An 11,503-nucleotide genomic window follows, 5' to 3' on the forward strand; every position below is an offset into this window, starting at 1 on the left:
CACACCTCTACTATAAACCTTAAAGGGGACATATCATGAAAATTCCACTTTGTTAGTGCTTCTACACGTTAATGTGGGTATCTGGCTCATGTCTACCAACCCAAAAACTCTGGAAAAAAACACTCGCGCGTTTTGTTATGGTTCCTCTAAGTCAGAAAGGTCATGCTTGAGTGACTGGAATGAGCTTCCTGTGTATTGTGTCGTCACAATACAGTGGAAGTCTCCCTACATGGCCTTGGCCCACCCCCCACTCGTTACGCCGGGTTTACACCGGACGCGGAAGCGCCGCGCCGCGCAGCGCCGTTCTCAAGCGCGCAGCCTCCTGGCTGTTCACACGGGACGCGCATTTCTCCGCGCTGGTCAGCCCGCGATTCTGCTTTCTCCGCTTGTTGTTGTACCCGTTGAATGTCGGGGTTCGGGGGTAAATGATGGTCTTCATAGCCCCCCCCCACCCCTCTCTTTCTCTCTCTGTCTGTCTGCTTGTGTGCTTGTAGTGGATGGGCAGAGGGGGACATTTAATTATGTGATTGGGAAAATTTAAACTCCAGGACAACAGAAGGGGAATACAAAGTATGGGATGCATATTTGATAATTTATATTCTATAAAATATGTAATTTATATCGTTTAAAATCATGGGGGGAGAGGGGGGAGGGGGGAGCTGGCTCACTAGCATTTAAAGCATTTTCATTAAGACCCCAAGGAACCATATCAACTTGTGGTAAAATGGGCATGCTATGTCCCCTTTAATGTCAAACACTGATGTCTGAAGGACTGAAGGAGTGAGGCTCCTTGCTGTTGTGGACAGTGAGCAAACACTTGCAGAGGAAGATGGTGTATAGTTTGGCATTGGGACTGTGGTGAGCCCTTCAGTGTCTGTTAGCCACATTCATAAGCACCTGGCCAAGATGCAAGGTGAGCCGGAGAAATGTTTCACAACCTGGTCAACCAACAATCCTCGGTAATGGTTTATAACTGATTGATAAATTGGTAAATTGTATCTAGTTGCACGTTTAAATGTAGAACGCCTATATAGACAATCCTTTATTTGACAGCGGTATTGAGATAAACTGGAGCAATATAACACATGGGGTTTACATGACAAATTATTTATCAGTATATTAAGATGACGTCAAAACCTAGTGTATCGCAGGCCTGGACTGTGGATGGACATGTGAAATTAAAGAGTTTGTTCCTTTTTCCCACGCAGACATGAGGTTTGCATTTTGGTCATGATAAATGATCTCTCATCTGTCCGGCTGTTGTCTTCCCATGTTAACTCGCCGTAACACCAGCAGTTTCTGTTCACTGCCATTGCCACGCAGTTCTCATCAGGAAGGAATAAACCAGCTGACCCCAGAGTTCAGAGTATCAAAGTGGCCACCAAAGACCACACGTATTCTGTAATGATAAAGTTTTTGATAAAGCATGCAGCCAAAACTAGGGAAGCCTCTGTGTGGGATGTTGTGTGCGGTGTATTGGCAACAGATGAGTCCCCTGTGTCTGTATCCCACTCAGAGAAATCAGTGGGTGGTACAAACAGAATTTCCATTCACAGCTGGATATGGAATGCACCAAATCTTCAGGGATTGTGGGACATACATGTGTATATTTTGGGAAATTTAACAACAAACACTTGTTGTCAGTCACAACACACAGTTACGTAATGCCCAGGAAAAAAATGTTGGCGAAAAACAAAAAGGTTGATTTAATATGTTACTTCGTGCTCTCACATCTCGGAGTAATTTTTCCGACATCTGAAGCTTCTTAAGCGTGACAGTAACTGTTTGTGTAATTTAACAAGGGGATTTCAGTGCAACAACAATAAAACACAGCTAGTAAAACAGAACTAAACGCATTGGAGTGGCAGAAAGCACAAAGTATATGACAGTGTAAATGGGCCAATAAATGTTTCTCAGAGACACAATTGACCTAAAGAACATTGAATCACTGAAGACAATGACATGGTAAATGGTAAACGGCCTGTATTTATATAGCACTTTTTTAGTGTTGATGACCACTCAAAGGGCTTTACAGTACTGTTACAGACATCAGAGCAGACCAATCCTAACACTTGTAACCTGGGTTGTCGTAAACACAGCATAAAGCAATAAAGCAATGTTTCATGTGAATTCACTTACACATTATTCCGCATACTGAGAAAGGAGGATTCGTATTATATACAAGACAAATCTATTCACATGAGATGAGCTCCCTTTTTTCAGAATTAAATATCTGGGAGTGAAAGTAATGAACACTGTATTCATTACAACACATTCTTTTAGCTGGGTGAAAATAAATAGGTCCTGGGCGACATTGAAGGACCATGTACTCGGCTAGTGTCCTCTGACCTGCAGTAGTTTCATAATGAACCAAAGTATTTCACAGGCATTGATTTTTGTTGTGGTCACTGCCACAATATTAACACTGAACACCACATAATGATTTTCAATATTTTTTATTATTATAAATAATACAATTACTATTATTTAGTAAATTCTTATTATAATGTGTGAATTGATGAGGGGTTGGAGTTATTTTTGTATTTGGCAACTGTCGTAATTGTATTTTTTAATACAGATTTTTCTTTTATTCTTTTTAATTCTTCTATATAAATGTAATATTTTGGTATTGTCTTTTTCTTTTTCTTGTTAATCGTTTCTGGCACTCTGGACAGACACAAACCCCTTTCTTTCCTCTCCTCATAGCTAAATATTTGCTGTCTGGATGTATTAGATAGTATTTTTTCATTGACGTAAAAAACAAAAGTTAAAGACATTAAACATAGCTGAGGCAGTCCGATGTCAGATGCAGGAAGCTCTTATTTCTTAACGTCTAACATAATGGTTTTAATTAGGACTCCGGAGGGACTGTCAGAAGCCTCAATCCAGATAGACTTGGAAAAAGTGTGTTGATTCCCATTCCCTGCCCCGTCTAACAGATGCTTGGTGAGTAGTGAGATAAGGAATGTTCGAAACTACAACCATATTTGGTATTTCGATGTGTCAATGCCCAAAGTGAGAGTCCAGAGTATGAAAAATTGGCCAATAATAAAGCCCCAATAAGTAAGCGAGTGCAAACTTGCAATTAGCTCCAGGAATGACCACATGTAGTGCCCAGTAAATTCGAACATCACATCTGTGTAAAAATGGACGTTAACTGAAAGAGTCGCCTTTTTATCCACTTGGTACTGTAAATATCGTTTATTTTAACATCGGCCAAAGTGTAGGTCAAATTAGATTTTGGCCTGGTTCGGAGATTGAAAGGAAAGTCAAAGAGATCATCCCAGTCATAAATTCTCATCATCTGGAAATTCCCATGGAAAATGTAACGACTCAAACTCGTATTCCCTATAGATGAAATTAAAACAGTTCAAATACATAAACATCAGATTATGCTGGGTATCCTGGTGACTTTTAACAACTGGATTACTAGTATCCACTGGGTCACAACAACTACACCTAAACAGGCTGAGAGGAGAAGCTACAAGTAACCTCTGCCCTAAAGGGTCATTTTGTTGATGGTCTTCATCAGCAGATGGAGTTTGCTTAGTTGGCTTACTTACCTGTGGACGTACTCTTCCCCTGTATTGATTTAATGGACAGCTTTGTTGCCCTGCCCAACAGCACAAATTAGTGCAGGGAACTTGCCATATTTTCACTATCAATATTAAATGTTTTTTTTCCCAGCAACACTTGACATGTTGTTGGCTGCTAGTAAAACTGTTTAGGCAAACCCCATGAGCTCATGCATTGTTAAACCCACAGTCTATGGTTATTCCAAGGGTCACAGTTCGTGTTTATTTAAAGATCACAAAACACTTTCATTCCTGACTAAATGACACACCTTCAAAATATTAGACCCGCTTATCCCACAGCCCTGTGGATGTTTACTCGGCGGGGGGGGGGGAACACACAGTGTGACGGTGCAGGACTGGAATGACAGCCAGCCGATGACAAAACACGCTACATTTATCACAGTCCCGGACCCCGAGGGACCGGTGAATAACAAAAAAAGAAAAAAAACATGCCAGAGTGATGTGTGTGTCTGAATGAGACAGGAAAACAGTTAAGTGGCTTTCCGTATGCTTTGTCATGCTTTGGGTAAAAGAGACGGACCGACTGGGAGGAGAGTGAGAGGGAGTGTTTTGTGTGTGTGTGTGTGTGTGAAAAAGGAAGTTTGTCCAGACAGTGTCAGATGACATCACTGTCTGTAATACTGTGTGCGTAGGTGGGGGCGGGGTTTCCAACCCTGCAGCTCTACATTATAAAAAAGACATTAACTTCATTCAGTCTTTCACACTTGAGCAGCAGCAGCAGCAGCAGCAGCAGCAGCAGCAGCACAGAGGGAGACTAAAGCTGAAACAACAGAGACGTGCCACAGTACCTCTCACACAGTCCAACCACAAGGTAAGAATTATCACTGGACTAAACATCCAGAGACTTGTAGATTAAAAACTGGCGGAGTGTTTTAATCATTTGGTGTATTAACAGAATCATGCAAAACCACAGGAAATAATCATGTCAGTCTTCCATTTGGAGCAATAAGGTCGAAAACTGTTACTCTCTGTTACAGACAGTTGTAAACCTTAAGCAGCATAAGCAGACGATTTTTGAATTGTAAATAACAGCATTAAAACAGTGTGCCAAATATAACAAATATGATGGCTGCAGCCAGGTGGGAACCAGGTCTCCCTGTTTAATCAAAATGTTCTCCAGATTCCCCAAAAGTGGATATGACCTCAGTTTCCTCAGGGATTATTGTAAATCTGTTATTTCTACCAGATATGATGATAATACTGTTTATTATACAGCTTTTTATCTATTTAAATTCATTTTACACTAGATTTAATGCCAACAGTGGTCGACAGTTTATATTATAGTACATTAAGTCAGTTTTTAAATATTATAGTTTATTATATAAATATTATTTATTATATAAATATTACAGGGGAAATAGTCTTTTGTGAATAACTGATGGAGTGAACACCTGTTTTAATTTTTGAATCCTGCCAAGAGTGTTTTTATAGTTCCAGTGTGTTGCAAGAATTTAATGTGAGGAGGCGTGACCAAAACACACTGTTTAAATGTTGGAGTGGTGCATTAACTCTTATGCCTCTTATTAACTTAAAGACTGGACACATAATAATATTTCGACTGTAAAAATCAGCTGTGAGCAGGGGGAGAGTTTAGGGGTGCTACCAAATCTGACCCCTGGTGTCATGCAAAACCATCGGGTGGCTGATGCACCAGTGGGAAATCAAACTAGCTGACTGTGAATCTATGTTTGTTTAAAGATCAGACAATGTAGTTATGCAAATAGAGGCTGGGGTCAGAGTGTTACTCCTGTTCCATGATGCTAGTGCTCTCCGTCTCGTTTACTGGATACTATTGATGTTAGCAGTGGAAAACCAATGTAGCTCTTGTTATTGATGTTATTCTTCCGTCTCCTGTCCCACAAACTACACACACTGTAATACAATGTAACTTCACTGAATATTCACATGCCTTCATTTTTTTCAAAGGAGTAGTTCTTGTAGTTCACGCTTAAAAATGAAAACATAGCTCAGACAATGGAGTGAAGGGTTTGAATATGACGACCATAACACAAAATGTGTTATGACATACAGTCACTGATGTGTAATCATTTCCTGTATCCCTATATCCGTGACCAGCAAATCCCGAAACTGTGCCGTTTTCTGGAAGCTAAAAACATTCCCACACTTCTGAAGTTTTATGGAAAACATCTGAGAGCCCATTCAAACTTCTTCGCAGTGTTGCACAACCCCATAAACTCACTCCCTCTCCCTAATAAGAAACAGGAACAATAAATCCAGTGTTTGCCCACAGACTCTCTTCTGCTTGAGATGGGGAGTTTGTTTATCTCCTGTGAATACACGGGGCAACATTTTGTGTCTGCTCTACCTCTAGGGTAAAGGCCACTATTTACACTCACATGATTGATGCATTTTACAAATATGTGTGGAGAGGAGTCAGAGCGAGTCCAGTGACGTGCGCAATTTGTTTGAGATGCCGATGTTTACTTTCCCTTTTAGGTGATACAATCAAGTGTACCTGCTGTAAACGGAAGGTGAATTCAAACCAACCCCCTTTAAACTCTTACCCTTTCTCTTTCTTTCTTTCCCAGGATGTTTTGTGCTTACATTTTCCTGTTGCTGACCCTGAGCAGAGTAGGGCTGGGCTCTCTGCAGGACAAGCAGACTGACTTTGGCCTGAAGGTCTTCTTCCAGCTGAGCCAGGGCTTTGTGGACAAGAATGTGGCCTTCTCCCCATACGGTGCGGCCTCCGTCATGTCCATGGCTCAGCTCGGTGCTGCTGGTAACACCCGCAAGGCCCTGACGACTGCCATGGGTTACTCTTTGCAAGGTTAGAGAATGAAACTAAAACAAATTGATTTACTCATATACTATACTCAAGAAAAGTCAGAAGGTTTATGAATACTTAAGAATTCCAGCCTCCAACGCATGCTACACGTGTATACAGATGTGTGAGGGATTACTTAACAAATGGACAAATAGATTTTGGCAGTTACACTGGTGTATTATTGGTGTATTAGCATAAAACAAACACTTATCTCCCCTGTCCTGCAGAGCGAGGGACGTCCCGGCAGCAGCGTCTCCTGCAGCGGGATCTTTCTCGGGAGGAAGGGGTGGAGATAGCCAGCGGTGTGATGGTGGAGAGGAAGATGAGTTTGGAGAAGGGATTCAGACGGGCGCTGACCAAGGCCTTCCAGACCCACCCTCACCAGGTGGACTTTACTAAGCCAGACCAGGCAGTCGCCATCATCAACTCATGGGTGTCAGACCACACAGCAGGTAACCCACACCACCCAGCACAACAGCTAACATCTGCATCCACTTTGTCCCAAGGGGGTTTCTGTCTTTTCTTCCATCTCCTGTGACTTATTTTTTTATCTGTGCCTTCACTCTCTAGGGTCCATCCCTGAGTTCTTGGCATCTGGATCTCTGAGTGACGAGACCCGCCTGGTCCTCCTTAACGCTCTCCACTTCCAGGGCCTCTGGAAAGTCCCCTTTGACCCCACACTGACACAGGAGAGGATGTTCCACTGCGCAAATGGCAGCACTGTGCCCGTGCACATGATGAGACTCACCAACTACTACAATTATGGTAGTCACATTGCACACATTCCTCTCAGTTGCACACATTGTTCCAAATTTGACAGATCGGTGTGCTAATTAGAGAATACTCCTTCTCCCTTTAACCAACAGGCGAATTCGTAACTCCTGATGGGGTGGACTATGATGTCATTGAAGTGCCATATGAGGGTGACACTCTGAGCATGCTGCTAGTGTCGCCCTTTGAACCTGAAGTCACACTGAACATGCTCAGTGCAGAGCTGAGCAGCCAGAGGATTCAGCAGTGGAGGGCAGAACTGAGGAAAGTCAAGAGGCAGCTGGCCATGCCCAGGTGAGTTTATCCAACCATGTAGTTGTTGTACATAGAATGACAACACAATTGTATTTACACTTGTTTTAAATGTGATCACAATGTCTCCCTGACCACCTCTGGAAGTGGTTTGGCCGACCAGACCACAATCTGTCCTCAATGCATCTAGGGTGCATTGAGGACACCTGTACTATCATGTGGTCAAGTTCTATTATAATTGAATCGCCCCAAAACACATTTAATTTGAGGTGCACAAGGGTTTATAATTCTTATGCAGTTTAAAGTCTTTAGCAACCGAGATGAACACTGATGACTTATGTGTTTTTGCAGGTTCACACTGAACACAGAGGTGAATTTGAAGACTACTCTGCTCAACATGGGTCTGGGAGACATGTTCAACCTGGCCAGTGCTGACTTCTCACGCATCACCAGTAAGTTAATTAAGTTCAGTCAGTTCATTTTGTGACACTTCATGTCAAGGTACTCTTATTCCCCAGTTTCTTAATCACAACCAGTGAATTAGAAGCAAGCAAGACCTCACTTTATAATGGAGACCATATTCTGAGTTGGAAAGATCTAATGACGCCTAATTTGGATGTATTCAACACTTTGTTGTGTTATTCAGGGAGAATGACTGCATATTAAATTCAAATTTTGTATCAGTTGTGTCCGGGGCTTCCTGTTCTAATCTCTGTAGTTCTGCCTTTTTATATCTTCAAGTTCCCTTACTGCATGACCATGTTAGAAATTATAATAAGTAGAAAACTGAGTTCTGTGTGTTTTTCTGTCCTGCAGCAGATGAAAGGCTGTGTGTGTCGAAGGTCCTCCAGAAAGTAAAGATCGAGGTGAATGAGCGAGGAACCAAGGGAGCAGCAGCAACAGGTGGGGTACACACACAGACACACACACACGCACACACACACACACACACACACACACACACACACACACACACACACACACACACACACACACACACACACACACACACACATGGATTGGATATTTTCTCTTATTTATTAGAACGAATAGTCTTACTTCTGAAACATGTTGTTATGTATCTGGGGTTTTTTTTATCATGTAAACGAAAGTTGAAAAGTCACAATATCAAAAACTCTCTAACACTGATGCACACTGACAAGCTTGTCTGCCTCCATAATGTAAGTCAGTGGGGGGTTTAATTTCTCTTGGCGGAAGAATGAATGATGGCTAACTGGCACAAACGTCAATTACATTTATTTTAGTGTTTATTTTATTATTTTTTATAAAAAATATATTGTTACATTATTCACCATATACTTGAAACAGAAATTGTCCTAAGGCAGTAATGATTATTTAATCTGGTGGTATCATTGATTTCTCATAGAGAAAGTTATGCACATAAATGCACTGTAAATGAAAAACTGTACTGTAAAGTGTTTTGAGCGGTCATCAGGACTAGAAAAACGATATATATAAAAAAGACTATTTACTATTTCCTAAATATATCCTATACCTTCACTTTTAATGAGAAGACAACCAACAGATATGAGGCATGCAAGGCAAACATGAGGCCAGGCAACAATGACGGGAGCCCAAAGCTAATGCTGTCTTCTCCCTTCCTCCCTCTCTTAGCGGCCATCATGTTTTCTCGTATGGCAGTGGAGGAGATCACTCTGGACCGACCCTTCCTCTTCCTCATCCAGCACAAACCCACAGGTAACACTCCCTCCCATGTCTAAACTTGAAATCTCATTGAACTGTACAACCCAGCTGAGCGGTGTCCAACTTCCACTGTTTCCCTTCCTGTGTTCAGGTGCTGTTCTGTTCATGGGCCAGTTCAACCATCCTCAGTAACAGCAACACTCTGGAGACCTGCCTATGTGTCTGCCTACCCGCCACATGTTGACCACACCGAACCACCAGGATTCATGGGACTGCTCATGACTCTGTAGACTAATTCATTGAAAGGTTTCGATTTTGAAATGCTAAATTCAAGAACACTGGGACAAAGAGATTTGACATGAAAGACGTTGGAAACCGGACTGACTGAGATATTCTTTGAAAGGACTTGATATGTTTGCTGTTTATTTATTTCTCTGAATGTTTGTGGTTCACAGATGAAGGAAAGTAAACGAATGAGGTAGCTTACTGTTGTTTAACACAACACACACTGATGCACCTCACATAGGGCGATGTTGCTGCAGACAGACTGATGGCTGTATTATTACTAAAACAGATGTATTTTGTATCTATTTTTGCAATGTGGATTTTATTGTGTTGTTTGCCTCGTATTGTTACGTTTCATTTATATTTTTGCAGTACTCCTATTTATTAAAATTCTATGTTTTTACAAAATTGCTGCGTCTGTGGTCCTTGTGGCGTTCAGGAGATCTGCGGATGGTCAACACTGACCTCTTGTGTCTAAATACAAAAAAGTTCTCCAATTTCAAACTATGTGACGTAGTCTCAATGTGGCCATGATTATATTTAATGCAATTAGCTTTGAATACAATACATTATCACAATTACAGATAATTCTTTTTTTCAAACAGACCATCACCTGTAAGCACTAGTGCCATGGAATAACATTAGAAAAAGGAATTGACACTAGCAGTCAATTTGACTGTCTAAATGGGTCCATACTATAGAGAGATTATAAATGGGTGTCCTGTGTTGGTATTATGACAATATAATAGTAAATAATATAAAGAGTGAACTCCTTCAAATGTATTCAAAGTTAACAAATTCAAATTATATATTTGTGTTAAGGTATAATTGTATGGTATGATTTAGATACAATTTTAAATGAAGAATTGATCACTCACTTTAGAAATGCAACTTCAGCCAGTGTCTTCTTTATGTCCTTAATGTGAATAAAGTCGACATGAGGCAATGCCACTGTGTATTGTTTGTCCCAAGAATGTATTTACCATCTTGAGGTTTGTACTTCGAAGCAGGATCTGTGGTTCTTGAAGTAGTTTCAGGTTGAACTCTGGGTTTTGTCAGGGTTATCAAAGTGGCACACTTCTTTATCATGGTAACTCTAACCTGTTTTAAAGCGGGTTAAGTCTGAGCTGAGACATCAAAAACTATCATCAGCCCAACTATTGACCAATCAGATCCCAGGAAAGGTTTACAGTGCAGTGAGGATTAATAACAAACAGCAGATATTGTATAGATGAATGGAATAGTTCTACAGTTCAGACTTTCCATGTGTCTAACTTTTTAAAAACTTCTAAGGAACAGAGTTAGAGTTTATCCCACAGAATGAATACATCACAAAATAAAATAAAAACAACAGACTCCATAGTGAGAGGCAGGACTAACCAGTGGTGTTTATAGAATATCATCATCACACTGTCATAGAAAACAACTCCTCTGTTGCATTTTAGTTAATATGAGTTTATTCTAAACAACGTTACATGAACTTTATTTGGACTTCATTTATTGCGATTTGTGAAGTTCTTATTCACAACAGATATAGCACACGAATTATGATAGATCCTTTGGTTACAACATTATTTACAGTAACAAATGTGTACTTGTAAAGTATGATTTAAAGTTAGATTTTCTGATATTGATTATCATTAAGAATTAAGTATTCTTATCTCCATTTAATGAACATATATATATATCATTATTATTTTTCCAATTAGATTTAATAGAGAAAAGTGTTGAATTTAGAGGTGAAATTTGACATGGCTTATTTTAATCTTACTGTTAAAACATCTTGTTCAAGTTGTACTTTGAGAATTCCATGGGTGAAAATAAAATATGTAATTTGGATTATTTTTATTGAATCATTTATAATCACCATACATAACTGGCATGCGATCACTGAGGACATATATACTAAAAATACTTATACACAATATATGAAAATACATAGGACAATAAATATGTATATTTACATTAATTTGTTAATCATTTGGCACAGATGAAGAAAGCGATAGATCCAAATAGCAAAAAACAAGAAATGTAACCATGTCACCCATGTAAAAAAAAGATCAGAGAAATGTTAAAGGATGGAACGTCACGTATTTTAAGTGCTATCCAATCTTTTAATATTTGACCAAAATCTTGTGGACTCCTCTTA

At 40.1% G+C, this 11,503-nt stretch overlaps 1 protein-coding gene across 2 annotated transcripts; it reads left to right on the plus strand.

The window, feature by feature from the left end:
* The first annotated feature begins 4,226 nt into the window (after positions 1-4,226).
* On the plus strand, positions 4,227-9,762 carry serpine1 (serpin peptidase inhibitor, clade E (nexin, plasminogen activator inhibitor type 1), member 1). Of its 2 annotated transcripts, none has more exons than XM_034615412.1 (9): positions 4,227-4,407; positions 6,146-6,384; positions 6,609-6,833; positions 6,952-7,146; positions 7,248-7,446; positions 7,756-7,856; positions 8,224-8,307; positions 9,040-9,123; positions 9,221-9,762. In XM_034615412.1, the coding sequence occupies exons 2-9, from the start codon at positions 6,147-6,149 to the stop codon at positions 9,259-9,261; spliced, it is 1,167 nt and encodes a 388-aa protein (XP_034471303.1). In that variant the 5' UTR covers positions 4,227-4,407; position 6,146; the 3' UTR covers positions 9,262-9,762. The 2 variants fall into 2 exon arrangements, with proteins under 2 accessions (XP_034471303.1, XP_034471302.1); XM_034615411.1 differs by having other exon boundaries at positions 4,234-4,407; positions 8,221-8,307.
* The last annotated feature ends 1,741 nt before the right edge of the window (positions 9,763-11,503 follow it).

This window comes from Hippoglossus hippoglossus, chromosome 18, assembly GCF_009819705.1.
Source record: "Hippoglossus hippoglossus isolate fHipHip1 chromosome 18, fHipHip1.pri, whole genome shotgun sequence".
Taxonomy (NCBI): Eukaryota; Metazoa; Chordata; class Actinopteri; order Pleuronectiformes; family Pleuronectidae; genus Hippoglossus; species Hippoglossus hippoglossus.